The 22,480-nt window shown below is 46.2% G+C and overlaps 1 protein-coding gene across 1 annotated transcript; it reads left to right on the top strand.

Annotated features, from left to right (window-relative positions):
* Positions 1 to 16,186: 16,186 nt before the first annotated feature.
* On the top strand, positions 16,187 to 21,917 carry LOC125716975 (uncharacterized). Its single transcript, XM_048989870.1, has 2 exons — positions 16,187 to 16,836; positions 21,437 to 21,917. The coding sequence occupies exons 1-2, from the start codon at positions 16,187 to 16,189 to the stop codon at positions 21,456 to 21,458; spliced, it is 672 nt and encodes a 223-aa protein (XP_048845827.1). The 3' UTR covers positions 21,459 to 21,917.
* The last annotated feature ends 563 nt before the right edge of the window (positions 21,918 to 22,480 follow it).

Here is a 22,480-nt window from a genome sequence, read left to right as displayed (position 1 = left end):
AGGATTGAATCATTTACATACCCATTCCTGGTCTGCACGTGTAACAAATTACATCCAAATCGGACCATTACATGTAGGTGCTTAACTTTTTTTGTCACTGAGTGTATATTTAACTAATATGCCCCAGCTCTGTGTTTTGGTAATTCTGGAGTGGGAAATCTTGAGATGTATAGATGCCCCAGTGGCCTCGCAGGTTTAAAGATTGCTTATGGAGTATCGGCATCCTTTCGCCGGTAACATTTTAATTTTTATTGTAGCTACTCAGTATATGATAATTCTGGTTCTGAAATGACTCAGTTCATGGGAAAGTAAGAAAAGGAAACTAAATAGTTTTCATCTTTGTTTGTGTTTTCACCCGTTGCCAAGCTAGGGTGCTGTCCTGATGTACAGAAACTACACTTATCAAGCATGCAACAGCAGCACTTTGAGTCACTTTTGTTGCAGATTAAGGCCGGGTCTGCTTTGGGTGAAGCGTGGAAAAGCATCCCAATGATTTACTCTAAGAGTGAAAGTAAGAGCCGTTCAGACAAGGGTGGGCTTGCAGCGGCAAGTGGGTTAGGCTGAAGAAGATTCTATGCAAGATTCTAACCTGGAAACTCCCCTTTAGCACCTCCCCCACCAGCAAGGCATGCCTTTCCAATGTGGAGGAGGTGCTCGAGCTTGGAAAAGCTTGAGCCCCCCACCCCCAAGGCTCCCAGACTGTTATAAAGACTGAATCTGGCTCTTGCTTTGGAACTGGTTTCAATCTCCCCCAGGCTCTGTGTGCGTGTGGGGGGGTACTCTTCGCTTTGTCTCTGGGCCCTCGGTGCGCCCCCCTGTTTGCGCAGGTGCTTGGCTGCACAGTGTTTGCAGCCCTAGCGTGCTGCTGGCGGTCCCAGGGCACCCACCCCCCGAAAGCCCTGTGGCTGCCGCCTTTTCGGTTTAAGTTTCAGTGGTTAGGCCGCAGGCTTTCTCGGTGGCAGTGAGACACGTTAGTGTGTGTCTCTCAGGTTCAGTTGGGGACGCCGACCTGAATGTTAGCGTTCACTAGCCATTAGCTCTACAGGTGAGACTGTGCTGTTTATATGTGTGTGTGGGTGGGCGGATTGGAAGTGGGAGGTCTTTAGTGCATCGCCCTGACTTTGCTACCATTTCACACTACCAATATCAAGTGACTTCACCTGGGACCCAGCTGCTACGTAGGGTTGGCTGGCACAGGCATGATCTTGAAAGGCTCTCCCAGAGAGGCAGTAAAATGTCCTTACGTGTCACTCCCAGATAGACACTGACCTTACCTGTGATTCTTGGATAGACACTGACCTTACGCATCATTCCCGGACAGGCACTGACCTTGCGCATCATTCCCAGATAGACACTGTCCTTACGCATCATTCCCGGACAGGCACTGACCTTGTGCATCATTCCCGGATAGACACTGACCTTACGTGTGATTCTTGGATAGACACTGACCTTGTGCATCATTCCCGGACAGGCACTGACCTTATGCGTTATTTCTGGACAGGCATTGACCTTACGTGTCATTCCCGGATAGACACTGACTCTATGTGTCATTCCCGGACAGGCACTGACCTTGCGCCTCATTCCCGGATAGACACTGACCTTACATGTGATTCTCGGATAGACACTGACCTTACATGTGATTCTTGGATAAACACTGACCCTACGCGTCATTCCCGGACAGGCACTGACCCTACGCGTCATTCCCGGACAGGCACTGACATTGCGCGTCATTCCCGGATAGACACTGACCTTCCGTGTGATTCTTGGATAGACACTGACCTTATGTGTTATTTCTGGACAGGCACTGACCTTACGTGTCGTTCCCGGATAGACACTGACCCTATGCGTCATTCCCGGACAGGCACTGACCTTGCGCATCATTCCCGGATAGACACTGACCTTATGTGTCGTTCCCGGATAGACACTGACCCTACGTGTCATTCCCGGACAGGCACTGACATTGCGCGTCATTCCCGGATAGACACTGACTTTACGTGTCATTCCCAGATTGGCACTGACCTTACGTGTCATTCCCGGACAGACACTGACTTTATGTGTCATTCCCGGATGGGCACTGACCATACGCATCATTCATGTTCCAACACATACAATTAACGTGTGTCTGGCAAATCTCTTTTAGCCGGTTCGAATCCCGTGGCCATGATCACATCAGTATGGGGTCATTTATTAAGACACCGAACCCCTGGATTCTGCTCAAGGGGATATAACACTGACTCTGGACTCTCTGTGTCTCATGGAAAGGCATGATGGGATATGTGAAAATCAACAAACACCCATGTACTTGTGGTTGTAAAAATAAAATATCACAACTTGGTGAACGTGTGTGTGTGTATGTATGCACGTATCTATATATCTATATATATACACACATAAACACACAAATGCGCATGTATGTATGTGTGTGTGTGTGTGTTTGCCTGGTAAATTGTGTCTGTGAGGAAATTTCGGAGAATGACACACCATGATGGAGCACAGTAAGCAGCAAACGCTTGGCTTCTATCCTCAGCCAGACTGCGCTCGGGTGTCAGCCAATCCTTGCTCAGAGACTCTTGAGTGAATCAGCTTTCAGCGCCAGGACTTGGCTGTCCCGAAGTGCCGCACATTGATTTGCGATCGGGTTGCACCCCAGAGTCCCACTCCGAACCTTGAGCCGCTCCCTTAATCCACCCCCCCCCCCCATATGAGTTCACTAAAATGATCATTCGGGTTGGTGAAGGTTCTGCCTCCAGTCTCCGTTGATAGATCAGTGAAACTTTTAGACTTGATCGCTGTAACATTTTATCTGAAAGGCTGGCCTCCACTCCATCCATTGCTGTTCCTGCACTGACCAGCTGCTTAATCTTGAAATAACCTCCTGATTAATGGACAATAACTCATGTGCCGAGTTCCCAGCACATTAACGTATTACACATCCTGCCCAATTCAATTTAGCCAAGGATCAATAGCCAGCAATTTAAAAAAAACTCTGTTTGGTGAAAAAATGTAGTTCCATGAAACATTTGGCAGCTCATATTAAGTAGGCTCCTTTTGATGGGCGAAATGTTCTAACAGAACCTCCATGTGGTTCTTGCGTCTCCTACATTGTCATTTGGAGCTGATCAGCATCCTTAGACTCCCTTACCTCCAGATCGGACGGTCATGTTGTTCACATTTTCTCTCTCTTGTTTTTAGGCCTTTTGGCCCCATAAAATCGCTACACGTCCCTCCCCAGTGTGTTTTGCACAGCCCATGTGGGTTGAGTAAGGCAGGCACCGTAAGGGTGGTAAATAATTGAGTGCCGGTGGCCTGTTCCCTGCTTTCCAGGTCAGCGCCTTGTATTTCTACCCGGGGGAGATTTGTGTCGCTTGTTTACAGCTCCTGTTTCGGAGGCAAGAGGGGCCACTGCGCCTCCCACAGGTAAGTTGCGGCTTTGCTGTTTAGTCCTGAAACTCGCAGAGACATTTCCAGAGTGGTATGGATGGATGGAGTGCTCTGTTGCTCACACTGGCCGTCAAACTTTTTCCTGGTATTTTGTTTAAGGTAATTGTCCCCGTGACCTCTGTTTGTATGCTGTTGCAAAATAAATATGGCTCCTGAAACAGTATCCAGGCTATTGAACAGTGAGAACAGCCAATGAGAATTGGGTTGTAAGCAGCATGATAAACTTCTCGGTGCTGTATTATTTACTGTACACGGGTGACATTTGCTTATGCAGATTTTTTTATCCGGTGCTTGTTTATGCCTTATTTGCTTTTAAAAATGCTTTACAACACCCCCCAGAAAAGAGATTGCACAAGGGGTTTCCCCTTATCAATAAAATATTGCATTCCACTCTCACATATTCTGGTAATCTGAGTTATTCAGTAGACAGTATTATTAAGGTCATTCCAGGTTTCCTAAGACAACTTGACGGTATGGTGAAAAATTTCAGACATTATGCTGCAGTTCCCTCCCTCCCCCCTCATGCTTACAAACACACAACGAAGGGAAAAAGACAGAAATAGAGAGAGACCACTTCCTGTGCTCTGTGTGTGTGTCTGTGCGCACATCTGTGAGTGGCGGCCTCAGGTCACTGCAAGGGCACACGCCATTCGTGCCTGCAGGCAATGTTTATGTCCGTTTATGAGGAAGCCCAGTGGGACTGAGCCATTCCGCTGCACGATTCACCCCAGGTGAATAAGCTGATGGTCGCCAGTCTGGTCGTTGATAAATGAATGTGTCCTGACAGTTTATAATGGCAATAAACGTGTCTGTCAGGAGCTGGCAGTTGTAGTCATGCACCTCATATTCAGTAGAAAACTGCACTGATATTTCTAGGGTAATCTGTTAATTAAATATTGTTACTGGAAAAGTAACCCTAATTTGTGGCCTTAGGGTGAAAGAACAGGCTGTTGGAAAGTAGACCAGTTGGCTGTACTGTTATATGTTCCCTGGCTGCGTTCACGCATGCTGGTTCAGGGTCCCATTAAACCTTTGAAGTATTCCACAATACTATTTTGATAGCTAGTGACCAGCAGGGTAGGGTCTGGGTAATTATATAAGTGAAACCTTTATGTTTTTATTTTAAACAAGTGCTGTTCCAGTACAAGATGCTAGAGACTTATTTGTGTAAACAAGCCCTGGACTGTACCGTAGGTGTAAGAGATTAGCCTACACTAAAGCCTAAATCCCTTTGCTGGGAATTGTGGGGTTTTATGCACTCACAAAGAGCCCCTTCAGCTGCTCCATCAGTTCCTCTTTTCATAATTGCTTATCCAGAGTTCGGGGCATGATCTGGATAGACACCAGTCCACGAGAACCAATCGTCATTGGAATATGGGAGGAACCCCCCCGAAAGGAAAAAGAAAAGAAAAGAAAAAAACACTGATTCATGGTATGGGAATTGATCTCACAAGCTGGGAGGTTCACAACTAAGCAAATGACTCCCGAATGTGTTTTTCAGCTTCATTGTACATCTTCTGTGTGTGTGGTCTGGCGGAAGGAAGCACCACCAGCTTTAGCCCACCTAATGTTAGCTGTGGTTGGCTGCTCAGCTAAATGGTTGCCTTTCCTGATCTATTTACTTTTGTTGTTTCAAATTTCTTCTCAGTCACTTTGCAAAAACTCATTAACTGAACTCTTCCCATAACCAACAATACTTTTATTATTAATTATCCATCCATTTTCCAAACCGCTTATCCTACTGGGTCGCGGGGGGTCCGGAGCCTATCCTGGAAGCAATGGGCATGAGGCAGGGAACAACCCAGGATGGGGGGCCAACCCATCGCAGGGCACACTCACACGCCATTCACTCACACATGCACACCTACAGGCAATTTAGCAACTCCAATTAGCCTCAGCATGTCTTTGGACAGTGGGGGGAAACTGGAGTACCCGGAGGAAACCCCACGACAACATGGGGAGAACATGGAAACTCCACACACATGTGACCCAGGCGGAGACTTGAACCCGGGTCCCAGAGGTGTGAGGCAACAGTGCTAACCACTGCACCACCATGCCACCCCCTGTTATTATTATTATTGTTATTGTTATTGTTATTATTATTATTATTTAAAAACCTATTAATTATTCCTTTCCATACTTCTCGTATCTTTTTGCTGTTGATGCCATCTGGAAATGCAGAGCAAATGTGTTTCATTCTATTCATTAGAACTGTTTTCAGATTTTTTTTTGAGCACAGAGGTACATATTTACAGTATATACCTCTTTTCATGTGGAAGATTTCATACAGGTTCAGTTTGGGTCTGAAAGTATTTCTACTATTTAAATTATGCAATAAATATGTTATTTACAAATAGGCAATACTTCTTTGTCTTACAATGGACAAAAACTCATTTGAATACAAGGTGAGGGAGTGTATGTAATTGACCAATCAGAGAGAGCAATGTAAATGTGATGTCACAGAATAGGCAGGGTTGTGACCATTCCCAGTTTGAGGAGGGCGGCATGTAGTAGCGTTCTATGCTTGTGTCGTATTTTGCAGGTGTGCTGTTTGTGTCGTGTGTATTCTGCTAACTCGAAGCACCTCTGGATTCAGTCTGCTGAGATTAGTTACATGCCATACTTAATGAGGAGCTTTTTTCCTGCAGGCAGAACTAAAAGGCAGTGGTCTGGTTTCCTCTCACAGTTCAGAAGAATACCTGCCTTTCTTAATTGTCCTTAATATAACACCTTGGCAAACAGGCTCAGTGACCAGAGCAGCCTGCTCCTCTACTCATTGTCTTGTCATGTGACCAGAACACTTTTTAACGTAAGTGGTTCAGACTATAAATCTTTGCTGAAAGGCAGGACGTTGCCTTGGAAACCAGCCTCCTCTTGGTTACAAGAAAAATATTTTCTAGTTAATTGTGGCAAAATTCCACCCTGGGAGTGTAACGAATTTATTGAAGCTGACGATTTGATTTGATGTGTATATTAGGGAAGGCGATCAGTCAAACAATTTCAAAATATTTTGGTGGCAACATGATTAATAAGCATTCTTCCTCTGTCGAGAAGTCACTCAAAATTGATTGTGGGGCTAAAGTACGGCAATTTTGTAAATGTGGTATGTTTAGTATCTGATAGAGTTTAATGGTTGCCTTTATCCCCGAATGCCAGTATGAAAATTACTTATATTTATTCTAAATTTCTTCACACATGTGTTTCTAAGGTTAGAACAAAAAGAACGAATGTCTTTGAAACTTACCCACGATGCACTGGGGACAGACACGCTGCTTGACACCTGGCCTTTCGGTTTTGGTTTCCTGGGTGTGTGGGAATACTGGGTTTTTGACTGCTTGACAACACTACGTGTATCGGGGGGGGGGATTCACGACCGGTATTTGTCTTTTGTGGTTGTCACTCCACCTCCAAACTATATTACTGTAAGCCCCATGCGGGGAAATACCCACAGGTCCTAAACAAAAAAAGTCAATCTTGATGAAAGCGTCATTTTCATTAAGTCCATGCAGATGCAGAGATAGTCGCAGGATGATCCGATAGTCTGGCTCAGCCAAATCGTTTCACCGTTTGCTGACCCCAACTCCGTATCATATTTCTGCTTATCGGGAGACTTGCTAAAGCTCCGCTGTCGATCCAAGTTGACCTTATTTCCTTAAAAAAAAAAAAAAAAAAACGAAAATCAGCACCTCTGTAAAAGTCAAACGTCAAGCAGGTTAAAACTAACAAAAAGGAACCTGGAATTTCTCTGGTCATGGATGAAATTAAATAAATAAATTCAGAATGCTTGCAATGCTTTACATGTGAAGTGTGCAAACTGATGGATTTAGAGTGCGGACATTGATGTCAGTTTTCAGCTATTTGGACCTGTGAGAGATAACGGGGAAAATTGTATTCTATCTTGGGACCATATTCCACTGTAATTTACAACTTGTCTTTTGGGAAGTTTCTGGACTTAATATTTTACATATGTAAATGTAACAGTGTGCTGCTTTAAAACACCAGAAGACAAACGTGGCTGCCACCTTATTTGCAGGTACAGTGGAATCCGATTATAGTGATCATGTCTGTCTGGGTGAAATTTATCACTATAAGCGAATGATTATTATAACCGATAACATTACCATATAATTGACATTTTGTATATTTCATTACATGAATATAAGGTAATAGAACTGACAGTGTCTAAAATATGGTATAGCTGTTTAAAACGATTTTCAAATTACAGTACTGTACAAATTAAAATGCTGAACTATGTATAACTCAAATACACTATAATACTGTAGCCCCGGCAGCTTCTGCATGTCCCAGCATGCCTTGCGAGCACGTGTATATAGGTCTGTGTATATAGCCCCATCTTGTTTATAGCCTCTGTTTGTATTTTTAGTCTACGTAGCGAGAAGTAGACAAATTATCGCAAGGAAAAGTAGGGCGATCAAAGTAAAATTAAATAAAAAAAAAGAAGTAGCGTAGTTGTCAGGGTCAGGCCCTGTTGTCCCACTCTGCTCCTTCCCCGTTTGGCCAGCAGGCGCTGCTGGTCATCCTGTCCCTCGTGTTGTCAATCTTTGTGTTTCCTCCTGCTCCTTGCGGACTGCATAGCTCACCTCGTTGAGCATGCGGTTGTCTATGAACCCTTCTGTCTTGTATTTGAATCCCACCTCCTCTGTTTTTGTATTTTGTTCCCTAGTGTCTCATTGTATGAGTTTTCTTGTTCCTGTGTCTTGTGATTTGTATTTGGTTTTGGTTTCATGTTTTGTGCCCTGTGCTTGTGTTTTTTCCTATCTGTAGATTCTGTTTCTTAGTTTCTTTGTTAGTTTGAGTTCCCTGAGTTTAATTATTTGTTTCAGCTGTTGCCTGTTCTTGTGCCTGCCCTTCCGTGTTTACCTGATTGCTCATTACCCTACCCCTTCCTGGATTGGTTGTCTCTCACTCCTGTTGTGTCATTACCCAGTTTTTAAGTTCCTGATCCTGTTCTGTTCTTCCTGAAGTCATTGATGTTGGTTTTATATCTTATGCTGTGTTCTTTATTACCTGCCTGCTTACCTGCAACTTGTTATAATTAGTCTTTTTTTCCCACATTTACTTTTGACCCTGTGGGGTTCCTTTGTTTTTCTGGTGTATTTTTGTGTTTTTTTTAGTTCAGTTAATAAACCCTGTTTGTTCGGTGAGCCACAAGTGGATCGTCCACATTTTCTGTTCTGCCTGCATGATGCCTCGTCCTAAATCCCTAACCACCCGAGTCCATGACAGTAGTTAAAAATTTTCTGTATGTTGTTATGTATAAAAAGACCTTAAATGAACACTGTAAGCGAATGACTTGATTACTATAAGCAAATTAAACAGTATTTGTATAGGAATGATTCTGCCCCTGGTTTTATCCATATAGGTGGTTAATCACTATAATGTGATCACTATAAGTGGGTTCCACTGTGGATTCCATCCATCCATCCATCCAGCTATCCATCCATTTTCCAAACCGCTTATCCTACTGGGTCGTGGGGGGTCCGGAGCCTATCTCAGAAGCAATGGGCACGAGGCAGGGAACAACCCAGGATGGGGGGCCAGCTTAGGGTACACCATTAACTCACACATGCACACCTATGGGCAATTTAGCAACTCCAATCAGCCTCAGCATGTTTTTGGACTGTGGGGGGAAACTGAGTACCTGAAGGAAACCCTACGACGACATGGGGAGAACATGCAAACTCCACACACATGTAACCTGGCGGAGACTCGAACCCGGGTCCCAGAGGTGTGAGGCAACAGTGCTAACCACTGCACCACCATGCCACCCCCCACTGTGGATTCTATTTTTTATAAATTTTTTATAATTATGGGTTATGAGTCAATGGGGCCACTGTGAGATTTAATCTGTATGATTAAAACGCATAGGTATGTTTGTATAGGTCCTGTAGGAATTGGTTTGAGGTGATGAATTACCGTGTGACACTAGGGACACTGAGAGATGATGGGCTGTCTGTCAGCGATGTTTCTGTGGAGGCGATTATGGTAAACAGAGGCATTTTCAAGCTGTTCCAAGCACAGATTGGCTGTAAGGGCTGAGCAAATTTCACTTAGGAGGGAAATTTCAGGCTGACACAAGCAGCCTGGAGGTTGATGTCGAGGAAATCAACCTCCTCCGCCGGCTGACCCCCATTCTCTTGGCGATCAGCTCTGTTGGGTTGCTCTTTGAGTGTGGGGGAGACATCTTCAGGCTGTTCCTCAGGGTGAGCGCGGAGGCGATTGCCTTTCGGAGCAGGGAGGTAGACGTCAGAGACAGGGCAATGTGGCCCACGGACATGCAGCCCGTCATCAATCGCGTCACAGGGGCCAGGCATTCCGGCATGCAGCCGTCAGAACACCAACGCTCTCATGGAGGGGGCGGGGCCTTTGCTCAGCCGTGGGGAGAAGTGAAACCAGCGTGGTCTCCTAGAGAGCTCACGGGCTGCGTCTGGGGCACCCAGAGCCGCATCTCTACCAGAGCCCAGAAGCACTGGCATTCGTCACCTCATGGCCCGTCCTCTGTAAAGCATCGCACTCCAGGCGGCTTTCTCTCGCACGTGTCACCAGCCACAACCCAAAATCTCTGCACCTTTCCGCGAATCTCCCTGTGGAGGCGAGATGCCAGTCACCATGTTCTCGACGTTTCTGAGTACAGGAAGGATGGTCTCTGGTGGTGGGAAGGCGAAACACCCTGCGTGATCTTTGGCTTTCGGCTGGGGGCGCGGCTCACGGTGGAGCGGTGCTGTGAAGGTCCCCTTTGTGTTTGCAACCCTGACTGGCCGACAGTGGGCTGTAACATGGCAGTAACTCCCCTGTCCTCCTGAAGTGGGGCACCTGAGATACCAGAAACGGGAGCACATGGGATTATGGTTTGGAGATGTTTAACATAGATATGGTTTATGCTTTGGTCTTTGCAAACGCTTTTACACACTATGCTGCTGCTGGGAAATCTGTCACGCCAGTGGGGCATTTAATGCGATAACCTGGCAACCGCTCCTGATGCACTGAATGTTCATTTACAGCCTCATTCCAACTTCATAGTTTTTTTTTCTTGTAATGTGGGAGATTTGGTAAAGTGATTCCCAAACAACCCCCCCCCCCCCCCACCCCTCCAATGATGTCAGTGAGGCGTTAGTACTCGTTCCCGCCTAGCCAGGCCAGCAGTGTAGGATCTGCTGCTGTTAATCCTGATCGCAGCATGTGAAGTTTATTGGGAGACACCGGTTCCTTCTGAAGACGGGTCATTCGAAGTGGAATTCCCGAGGCTTGGCTTCTCCTCTGAGGGAATCTAACACGGGCTGGTCCTTCTTGCTGGGAGGATCCCATGGTTTTGAAATCCCCGCAGTAAATCACACGGAATTTGTAGTGAACAATTATAATCATAAATTTGGGGCACACGCCCCAGTTGGAGAGTGTAGCAATGCTGTCAGTTAGATTTAAGCTAACCGCCCAACTGTTCTGGTGCCAGGAATGTGGACATTCTGTTACATCTCCAAATGAAAGTGCTTTGCTGTTAGCTGTCATTTTGTTAGTCTTAATTGAAGACACTTTGTAAAGGTTGCAATGTGCTCATGTTGGGTTAGGGATTGCGGTTCTGACGCATGGTCTTCTCTCCGCAATGCGGCCTCTACCCCACGTTCAGACGTCAGCATGGGCGGAGGGGGTGGGGTGTGCATTGTAAAGTGACGTTCCGATGATCCTCCCCGACCTTGAAAGAGACGTGGGTCCAGATATTGGTTTCACCTGTGATTTCATGGTGGCCAGAGATGTGTGTCACTGAGACCATGGATGACAGTAGTCAATACACTGTCAGGAAAAAGTACCAGTTACTTATCACTGGGGCTGTATCCCCAAGGGTCTCTCGATTGTACCCTAGCTGCAGGTAAATGTACCTTTTAAGGTACAGAATTCGACTCTGAGGAACATTATTGTACCTTGGGGAACAAAGCTGTGTCAGGCTGTACCCTTTTTTCTGACAGACAGCGTACTAGAAAACAGCCTTTTACTTATGGAAAGAAGACGCTTCCATCTTTAGTCAACACACAGCTGGAGAGAAGAAATCCGGGCATTAGGATTTTAACAAAATGTCGGCCATGTGGATGCCCAATGCTATGTCTGCGTCTGTAGATGTGCTGGGATTCTGCCCTTACCTTAGCCAGTGTGCATAGTGGGGTACTGGGTACCAGTTCACTGCAGTGTACATTAGCAGGTTTTTCAACAGGGGGGGGGGGTTCCCCTCCTGAAAGCCAGAGTTGCCCTCATCTGCTTCTGGGGTCGGGAGTGGGAGTCGGGCAGCCTCCACGAGACGTCCAGAGGTGCAAAAAATAAGCTTATTCAAAACAAAACTACAGTACAATATTTGAGTATCAGTAAAAATGCTCTGTAGTACAATGAGTTTCGGATTGTATTTTAATTACTTCCTGACTTAAATACTTTAATAACTACCTGAATGACCAGATGTGTTAACTTTGGTCATTGTAATTAAGGATTAAGGTGGAGTAAAAAGCAGCAGAACCTGTAGTGCTGGAACGGAGGAGCCTTTGGTCCCTGCCCTAGCCTGACCTGGGTCTGAGCTGCGCTCATGGACCACTTACCTGCAGTAAATTAAAGCCCGGGATGGGACATAGTGCCGTCAAAAGGTCTAAGTCAGGTCAAAGTCGTCCTTCCCTTTGATTTTAAAAGTATTTCTTTAACTATTGTAATAAGCTGCTTTTCCCAGACCGCATCATAGGGTCTATATCAGGGGTTCTGAAAATCTCGTCCAAACCGCAAATTAATCCGGACCCAACCGATCACGCACCTTACGAATCAATGAATGACAGAGAGTCAAACCGATCAGTAAGCGTTAAAAATGTCCCATTTTTGTTATATATTGATGTCTATAAGTTACTCTTAATTCATTAATGTTCATGGACCTCTGACTCTGATGTTGACCTTTAATCAGAAAGTTTGAAAACTCCTGGTATGTATGTATACTAATACTCATAACAATGGTGATCATGGTGATCTTTCACTTCCATAACCTACTTTTTGTTACTCAGAAAATGGGGGATAAGTTAGAGAAAATAAACCTAAGAATGGCATTAACTGAAAGCACCAGTGTTTTTGGGTGAGAACAGTCGTTTGTACTTTCTGCTGTCTCCTATGTAGGTAGGAGATCCTGAGCTGGGACTGCAATGTGCTGACGGGGGAGGTTTGGTCTGTGTCTGTCTTTGTTCCAGGAATTACCCGGCCCGGGTTTTAAGAACGGCGCTGCTGCTTCAGTTTATCGAGATCAAATAGCCGAGGGGAGAAAATCAGTGGTAACAGTGGGCATGAATCACAAGTGATGTTACTGTAAGAAGTGTAATCGTGGAATCAGGCAACTCCTCCGGTCTGTTTTGATTGTACTGTTGGCTTTGTGCCCATGCCACCAAGGCACGCTCACACAAATGGCTGTTTGTACTCATGCGTGGACTGATCATGGACACCAGAGCTTGGGAGAACTCAGCAAATATGCCGGAAAAGAAGGCAGGCAGTTAGGGATGGTAACCTGGGTGATGCCCGGGTCTAGACACCAGTATGTAGCGGCGAGCTGTGAAAGAGCCAGATTCCAGTAAGCTGCCCCCCCCCCCTTACCCCGGAGGCACGGCCTAGCAGTCCAAGGATGCCTTCGTTTTCTGCGACTCTCTGTGACAATATCCCCTGTATTGGCTCCTGTCTGCAATGCTCGGGCCCCGTCACCATGGTGACCGGCTCCATTGGGAGCCAATGTTTACGCGGTCGTCAAGTGAGGATTATGTGCCTGCCGGCCACAGAACTTTGGGGGGGACGTGTTTAAATGCTGCTCGTGTCCCCTGCACCCCATCCCCTGCCCGGCCTGACGCCTCGCCAGTATCTCTGTCCTCTCATGACCCGGACAGCCCCCAATAAATAACATACCCAGCACTTGGCAACTGGTTTCTCTGATCCCGGCCTTTCATGATGTGTTGGCCGGTTGCTGCGAGTGCAGCTATGTGCTCCTTTCAGGTCCGGCCATGATGACTGGCAGTCTTGGGCACAAGATGAACATGGCTGTTCAGGAGGAGCAGATCAGGTGGGAGTCACAGGACTTTGGGAGCATGATGTCAGCATCGTCCTGTATGGTCACCCAGACCCAGGAAGAGGCAGACACTATTATTAACTAGCTGTGTTCACATGAAGGATGAGCGAATAATGCAAAGGTGACTGAATCTCGCAGCCTCAACAGGTGGAGGTTGTGAGGTGCACACAGGATGTAACGCAGGAACAAAAGTATTTGTTTTGGCTCTTAAGCGGTGTTGTTGTGGTGGTGTTGGAAAACAAGGTATAGGGTGACGGTTGCTCAGACTTTTATTTTGACAGAACCTGTTTGCAAGTTGGAGCAGCCAGGAATTACAGAATAAGGACACTGGATAGCAAAGGTAGGACCTACAAATTGTAGTAGATCATGGGACTTGGGTCACTGATTAATTAAATTTCCAAGTATGTGAAAAATATTTTTTTTTGTTGCATCATAAATGTATTTAGTAAAAAACCCAAATGTAATACCTAGTGTCACATGAGTTCACATTGTCTAAATATGTGTTGCTAGTAGGGGTGTAACAAAAGCGCGTCACGAGATCTCGCGATATTACAACATGAGATTTCTCGTTGGAGTGAAAAGTAGTCTCGCGAAGGTGCTGCAAATCAGGTGCTGCAAGCATGTCGGCGTCTGACGAAATTACCATAGTAGATGCCCCAGACGCTTTTAAATATTTTGTGTGGCAGCATTTTGGGTACCCGGCGGAAAATATAAACGGCGAAAGGGTGACAGACAAAACACGAACCATCTGTAAGCATTTTGTATTTCAAATGAATCAAATAAAAGGCTGCTTTCCAGTAATATATTTCCTCTTTGAAGTTTTAATTATTGTTAAAATATCGTCTCGTTTTCGTGAACCCAGTACCGTGTTTCGGCTCGTCTCATGAGCTTAGTATATCGTTACACCCCTAGTTGTTGGGGATTTATGCTTCAAGGTTATAATAGTTTTACATTTTTCATTAATTTATATTTTTATTTCATATTCATTTTTTTGTTTTAAACTTTAGTTTTTATTAGTTTTAGTGTTAGTTTTTCGTAATGTAAAATTTTTGTCAGACACGATTCAAATAGGTCAAAAGAAGTATTGTGTAATAAAAACTCAGCCAAGTAAAAGTGTATTTACTTAGGACAAATGGACAACCATCCACAAAAAACAACTATAAAGGATGTGTCAGTCAGTGTATTTGTATATCCATGCGTGTATGCAATAGTCAATACACAGTCATGTTGTAAGTAATCCCAAATGGGACTCTGGCACGTTCTCCTGACTTTGCCCTCTGTGGCTGCCATGTTAGATAGACAAATTGACAAATTGTGGAGACACACGTGACGTCACGCGCCTGTGATTGGCACATGTAAAACTAGCACAGCTAAATGCAAGAAATCATCCACCTCGAGTTACATATAAAATAAATTGACAGAAATGAAAAATTAAGACATTATCTCTGTAGTTTTAGTTTTACTTTGTTTTGTAAACATACAATACAGTTTCATCATTTTATTTTTATTTCAGTTGACAAAAATGTTTTTTCCACACATAGTTTTCGTTGTTTCGTTAATTTTCATGAATGATAATGACTCTGGCATGCATGTGTGTGCGCTGTGATGGATGGGTCTCCCGTGCTTTTAAAAAGCTCCTTTCACTTAAATGGAGCCATATAGGCATCGTCGATCCAGTGAAATTCGCACAGGGCTCCAGTTTAATCCCCACAGAGACGCAGAGCCAGCAGTCTCCAGCCCGGATCTCTCCTACTCCCAACTGCACTGTTTCCTGAAACGTCTTTGGTAACATGGCCTGATTTAAAGCACGATGGCCTGTGTGAGTGATAGTGGATTGCAGTAGGTGGGCTGGATGGAGATGACTGTCTGGAGCCCATATTAACCCCCCTGTCTGTCCGAGCTGAGAGGTGCCGCTCTGGGTTAATAGGTAACAGTAGCTTGAGCTGTAAGTGTTTCTGTAGCATGGGATGTTTATATAGTTAAGACATGGCAATGTAGAGCGATATTGACAGAACAATTATCAGCTGAGCTAACAGGCGGGGGGTGGGCGACGACACCACAAAGCATTCCCATACAAACATTCAGCCAACATTCTGATTCTTTTTTCTTACTGACCATGGAAACTCTGTACAGTTTAAATATATACATGTCTCTACATTTGGTTTGTGTGTGTGAGAGATAAATATACAACTGGCAGGCATTTCTTTGTTTGACACCTGAATGAAGTGCCATTTTTAGCCCATGCCCCTTCCATGACCTTTGGAGCATGAGATGATTGGCAAGGTGCGTTTCTGGCACAGTCGGCCCCTATGGGCCAACTCTTGTTTTTATGAAGGTGTCATCATCTCTATCCACACACAGATGGGGTAGATGGGTAGAAGCACAACCATCTGCAAACATCCAGGGCATATTTGACAGTGGGTAGAGGCACGGTCACCTGCAGATGCAAAGGGTACGCTCCATAGTGGGTACAGACACGGCTGTCTGCAATTCCAAGGGGCACGCTCGACTTCAGGTACAGGCACAGCTGTCTGCAATTCCAAGGGGCACGCTCGACAGCGGGTACAGGCACGACTGTCTGCAATTCCAAGGGGCACGCTCGACAGCGGGTACAGGCACGACTGTCTGCAATTCCAAGGGGCACGCTCGACAGCGGGTACAGGCATGGCTGTCTGCAAATGCACAGGGCACGCTCGACTGCAGATACAGACACGGCTGTCTGCAATTCCAAGGGGCACGCTCGACAGCGGGTACAGGCACGACTGTCTGCAATTCCAAGGGGCACGCTCGACAGCGGGTACAGGCAAGACTGTCTGCAATTCCAAGGGGCACGCTCGACAGCGGGTACAGGCACGACTGTCTGCAATTCCAAGGGGCACGCTCGACAGCGGGTACAGGCACGACTGTCTGCAATTCCAAGGGGCACGCTCGACAGCGGGTACAGGCATGGCTGTCTGCAATTCCAAGGGGCACGCTCCACAGCGGGTACAGGCATGGCTGTCTGCAAATGCACGGGGCACGCTCGACTGCAGGTACAGGCACGGCTGTCTGCAATTCCAAGGGGCACGCTCCACAGCGGGTACAGGCATGGCTGTCTGCAAATGCACGGGGCACGCTCGACTGCAGGTACAGGCACGGCTGTCTGCAATTCCAAGGGGCACGCTCCACAGCGGGTACAGGCATGGCTGTCTGCAAATGCACGGGGCACGCTCGACTGCAGGTACAGGCACGGCTGTCTGCAATTCCAAGGGGCACGCTCCACAGCGGGTACAGGCATGGCTGTCTGCAAATGCACGGGGCACGCTCGACTGCAGGTACAGGCATAGCCATCCGCAAACACTGAAACCACTTCAGACGCTCCAGTTTTGGACAGTACACCTTCATCTGACTGTGTGCGGTGTGGGCCTTAGGAAGTGTCCTGTTTAACTCCTGCTGCACCAGTTCCACACCCTGGGTCTCCACTCAGGAATCTCTGCCAGTCTCCCTAAAATCATGGCTATGGGAGAATGAAGGCTTTTAAAAACTAGCAGGAGCTAAAAAAAAATTCATTGCCTGCAATCTTTTCTACACCAGGCCTTGATTTTTCAAAGAATTAAGCACCACAACAAACCTCATTTTTAGTTAAATGATCATCACTTTCTCGGGTAGCTGTACTATTGGAAATAAAAACAGCATTATTTATTCATTTATCCACATAACATTTCTCTACACGCCTGGCTATACACACAATGAGATCATTATTATACCTAAGCTATCGTGCTTAAGGAGTTGTGGTTTGTAAATAGATAGATAAAACTAATAACTGTAAAACCAAACATAAACAACTGGTGAATCATTTTGAACCAGCACTCTCAATCATTTTCATCCATTAGGGAAAGACAGAATGTGCTTTGAATGAAAAAGTGGAAATGAAAGGGTTTCCAGTGAGATGGTAACTGAAAACAAACGTTTGTAATGAGCACTGTGGAGGGAGCATTAAAATGGGTATTAAAGAGCCGTCACCCTACAGCTGCAGAGCAGGCCTGACAAACCCGCTGAACTCTGGGAAGGGCTAGATCCTGTTCAGTCCTGCGGGGTCTTCGCTGGACGGGGGCCTGGAGCAGCTGAGGAACCTGCACCATTAAAAACGAGAAAAGTTGCAAGGGCGTTTGTTTTTGAGCCGTAAAACGGCAGAATGTGTGTCTTTTCTTCATTTCAGTGTAAAAAAAAACGGCAAGCACATGTCTGCCACACGCACGGCGCTCTTAGCGTGGCTCCGCCGTGCTGAAAAAACGCTTCTGTGGCGTTTTGTTTTCTTTCCATTGCCCCTCCACCCCCCCCCCCCCCCCCCCCCCGCACCTTGCGAGGGAGACAGGGCTTGCGCTTGCTCTCCACAATCTGTAGCAGATGTGTGAGGGTAACCCACTGAGGAACACAAAAGTGTTGAAACTGCCTGAGGGTGGCTGTGGAGCGGGTGGGGGTGGGAGGCAGGGGGGTAAGCAGAAACAGCCCTGTTGCTTAGCAACGCAATAACAAAAGAAACTATGGGCTAACTGACTGAAGGATTTTTTTTCCCTAGTAAACAACCAAGGGAAACAACATCGGGTTGAGAAAAAGTTTTGTTTAATCCCAGATTGCAATTTTGAAATTCCTCCGAATGGAAATTGTGGCTTGATCGATCCAACACACGAACCTGTTGGGACCTGCGGGCACGCCCGGCTCCAGGAACGCTCCGGGTTCAGTGCTTACAGAGAGGTCAGACCAAACACTGTACTGGCCCCTGCCTGTCCCAGGAGTCATTCACACATAGAAGGAGCTCCACGAGCTTCTCCATGTTTGGAGGGAAATGCAGGCTGCCACATCCTAAATAATGATATTTTTACTAAATTAGTTATACATTTAATACATTAGTTTTTTATACATTAGTTATATTAGTTATATATCTCCTTTGCATCGATCTACAGACAAACCCAAAGTTATGCCAATGCATAATGTCAGTGGTTACCTACTGATCTGCCACACTGCATAGATATTGGCAATGGAGACTTTATTTCAAATGTTCTAAATCCTGCTAACTATGGAATGAGCTCTGCAGTCTTTGTCATTGGCATTAACTTTCTGGTGTCGCTGTAGCAAGGAGATGAAGTGCATGTTTCTGTTTGGCTGTATGCGGATTTGCAATTGCGATCGATAATGGACCCATTGAATGTGTGAGCCTTTCATCCAAGATACGGGGAACGTGTAGCATTATAAGACAGAAGTTCATCTGTGTGCGAAAACATTCTGCCTCTCGATGTCTGATGAGAAAGAGATGGGGGAGAAAAAAAAGCAAAATCCTTAAAGATATAATCAACGCAATTAGCTGTGCATGAATTACGGCCGCTTCAAGCTCGCTGCGGCAAGCACATCTGGGCTGACCGAGACGGTCTCCTTTCTGACATGAGTCAATATATTTTTCTTTTTTTGCAAGGCAAGATAAAGTGGAGCAGATAAAGAGGTAAATGATTTCCAAAAATCATAACACGAGGCTTATAAATCACCAGCGGGCAAACGGAGTCGGTTTCTGTTAAACTGGAAACAGCCGGCGTCCGTGTCGGCCTCTGAGTGCTCGGGCTGCCTGGAACGGGTTTGAAAACAAGTCCGGTCGTCTCCGGTCCCGAGGGCCGCACCCACGTCTGCAGCACTTGGGAGTTGAACAGTCTCTCGGCATTCGGCCATCGGGCGCCAAATCGAAGGCCTGGGCCAGATTCCCGTCCCACAGATTAATAATTTACATGCTCGGCTTTAAAATAAATGCAACTTTTGGACCCCCAGATTGACCTGGTGGGCCGCTGATTGTAAGGTCTGATAGTTTATTCCAATGCAGGTAGCAAACTATGACTTTGATTAAGTAAGCAGGCCTCCGTCTGAGACTTTCACAGTCGTACATTGAGTCTGGCTTTGTCTCCCAGTCAAAACAAACAGAATCACGCCCCCTGTGAATCCATGACCTTTGTAATTAACCCCCAGCTCCCTCCCTTAACAATAAAGTGGCAGTTTGCATTGCTGGCCCAGTGCCAGACGACATGGCAATCTCACCGTACTCGCGGAGGTGATTAACTGTGGCCTCACACAAACGGTATACATGAGGTTTCCATGTCCCCCCTTTTTCCAGCGGTTATCACCCCCCTGCCCATGGCACCCTGACATAACGGGGATGCCAGGTGTGAGGGGCTCCTCTCAGCCACGTCGTGTTATTTATACGCAGAATCAGCCTCCACCATGCCTCTGTTTATCTCGCCGCTGGGGAGCTGGGATACGGCTGGGGGGAAGCCGACGCATTTCGGGATGTCGGAATTTCTCCCCCTCACCCTCCACCCCCCTCCGTGGTACGTCTGTGTGCGGAAGGACAAATGAGGGAGCTGTCAGCGCTTATGAAATTAGTCAAAAACTAATAAGTGCTTTGTAAGTCATCCAGACGTGAGCCTTGTGCCGGCAGAGGTGCCCAACGTCTGACGATTGATCCCTGGAAGGGAGAAGATGATGGCAAAGCCTCCCTAAGCTGCAGATCTCCTTGTAACTTTCTTGGGGGTTGGTTTGCTTCCAGGGCCCAATGGGGGGGTGAAACAGCTTAGCTTTGGACTAGGTGGAGGTGCTGACGGGGAGTGCATCCGCACGTCCGCTGCCCCCAGGGGCCACCCCGCAACCCAACGCTCTGATCGAGAAGCTGGTTCCACACCCATCAGGGTGCCGGCCCCCCCCCCCCCCCCCCCCGAGCAATAGGGTGGTGCTGCCCCGACCCGTTCAGAGACGGGTTCTCAGGCACGTCCGCGAGGACCGGAATTTCACATCATGGCACATAATTACAGTCACACGGTAAATTATGCACAGAGCCTACAGCAGCACTATTGTGATGACACCTGTATGGACTGTTACCGCTTTCATTCTGCCTCGAAATTAATTTTAATCTGTGTAATGCATACTTAAATTCCTGTCATTGATGTTGTGGTGGTGTGATGGCCTCGTGCCCAGTCCAGGGCGTGTCCTACTCTACGCCCAGTGCTTTGAGGGGACCGTGGATTATATCTGATTATTGAAAACGACTGTATAGATGTTTTTATAGTAAGGGTGTGACAAAATCCACATTATAAACAATTTCTGGTGAAAAGGGGGTGTTTAAGTGGCTCATTTCTTTTGTTACAGGATGCTTGCTCAGTGGGCGTCACAGATGTGAGGCCCCCACAGAATCATGGGGGCCCAGCTGGATATGTTGATGCATTGAAGAATGTTAGCATTAATTCCAGCCCAACTGCTCACTTCCACTCCCGATTCTGAGTCCGCAGTTGCACTGTTGGCTGTCTCTTTCCGCTTTGTAGAGCCCCTCCAGACCATGGATCCTGATGCAGGTCTCTTAAAGATCAAACCAGAGTCAACGCCACGTTGTGACAGAAGGTTTCAGAATTTTTCCCCGGGCTTTCCTTCAGTCAGCTGTTAGAAAGCTGACATCCCAGAATTGTGTATATACAAACAGCACATGAGTATAAATCTGGTGTCTCTGTTAGGCACTTGGGGAGGAGCTAAGATCAAACAAGTCGGGTTAGTTCAAGTAAAGTTGAAGGGGGCCACGTCTGGCTCAGCAGGTCAGGACACAGTGCCTGTGATCAGAAGGTCACCAGTTCAAAGTATTAGTTAATTTCACTATTTTGTCCCTTGAGCAAGGCCCATAATCCCAATTGCTCCAGAGACCATCAACATTGGTGAAAAGCATCTGCTAAATAAATAAGTTATAATTGAATTTCCTGCTCAGAATGAGACAAATGTGATTTTCAGGGCAGCAGTTTCTATATTGTAGCAATTTTGGAGAAGTTGGGGGACACTCTGAACAGAGAACCACTCCACCATAATGCACACGTGCGCATCTACAGTTCATCTAAACCATATGTCTTTTCACTATAGGAGGAAACCCACGTGGACATAGAGAGATGATATAAACTCCACGTTCACAGAACCGAAGCCAAGAGTTGAACCCAGGGCCCTGCAGCGCTCACTACTGATTCACTGTTCCACAATAATGGACCCATTTTCAAAGTGCTTATCCAGTACAGGGTTATGGCGAATCTTAGGTGCTTTTACTCTGTCGGAACTTATTTCAGGAACCAGAAAATTTTTTCGGAACCAGGGACTTGTCGTGTTCACATTGTAGGAACTCAGTCCAATTGTAGTTCCTCAGAGACAGTTCCAGAACCCTTTTTTAGTCCCTACGCCAGACTAGGTACTTCTTGTTCAAACACAAACTACTGGGGAGGCACTCACAGTGATAGCTTGCTAACTGGTTGACTACAAACACCAGTGCTAACTTGCAAGCAGAAGTGCAGGAAAAGACAGCGAAAATTAAACAAATAATTGTACCCCAATTACGTTTAATGCATTAATTAATACATATTTTGCTTGTGTCTTCATATTTCTGCATCAAAAAATTTGATCACTAACTAATATTCTTTTGTCTAACATTGACGGTGCCATGAAATTACGTGTGAAGTTTAACCTACGAACTTTTTGTGCCTCCCATGCTTATTTAGCATGAAGGTCCCAGTGTGGTATGAAAGCGACACATGAAAGTGGCCAGGAGCTACAAAAGATCCAGGTCGAGAGCCCAGGGACCAGGTTCCAGAACTTCAGTGTGAAAGCACCTCTTGAGCCTAACTCAGGAATCACAGGACACAATGCATGCACACCCTGGACCAGAGGTCAGTTGATGTTAAAAGTAGTAAACCATCTTTAAAGACAATTTTCCTAAGCATAAGAGAACCCCAAAACTTCCACGATGCTGTAAATCTGCTGGAAGTATTCATCTTAAGAGTGGTACTAGGGAGAGGAATTGACTGTGTCAATCGACGTGTGGGAATGTGGCTGATCCTTCCTTTCTTGTTTGTTAACCTGGAGCGGACTGAAAGTGGTGGGCCAGGCATCTTTTTCAGGGTTTCGCCGATGTGAACTGGA

The sequence above is a fragment of the Brienomyrus brachyistius genome, chromosome 21, assembly GCF_023856365.1.
Source record: "Brienomyrus brachyistius isolate T26 chromosome 21, BBRACH_0.4, whole genome shotgun sequence".
In the NCBI taxonomy this organism is placed as follows: domain Eukaryota; kingdom Metazoa; phylum Chordata; class Actinopteri; order Osteoglossiformes; family Mormyridae; genus Brienomyrus; species Brienomyrus brachyistius.
The sequence above is the reverse complement of the archived record's forward strand: the minus strand, read 5'-3'. Positions and strand labels throughout refer to the sequence as shown.

Bases quoted from the DNA above. Each gene is read 5' to 3' on its own strand.
- LOC125716975 (XM_048989870.1), top strand. From the start codon at position 16,187: ATGGCTGTCTGCAAATGCACAGGGCACGCTCGACTGCAGATACAGACA. The intron at 16,837-21,436 runs GTACAGGCATAG...TTTTCACTATAG, and splicing joins CGGGGCACGCTCGACTGCAG to GAGGAAACCCACGTGGACAT.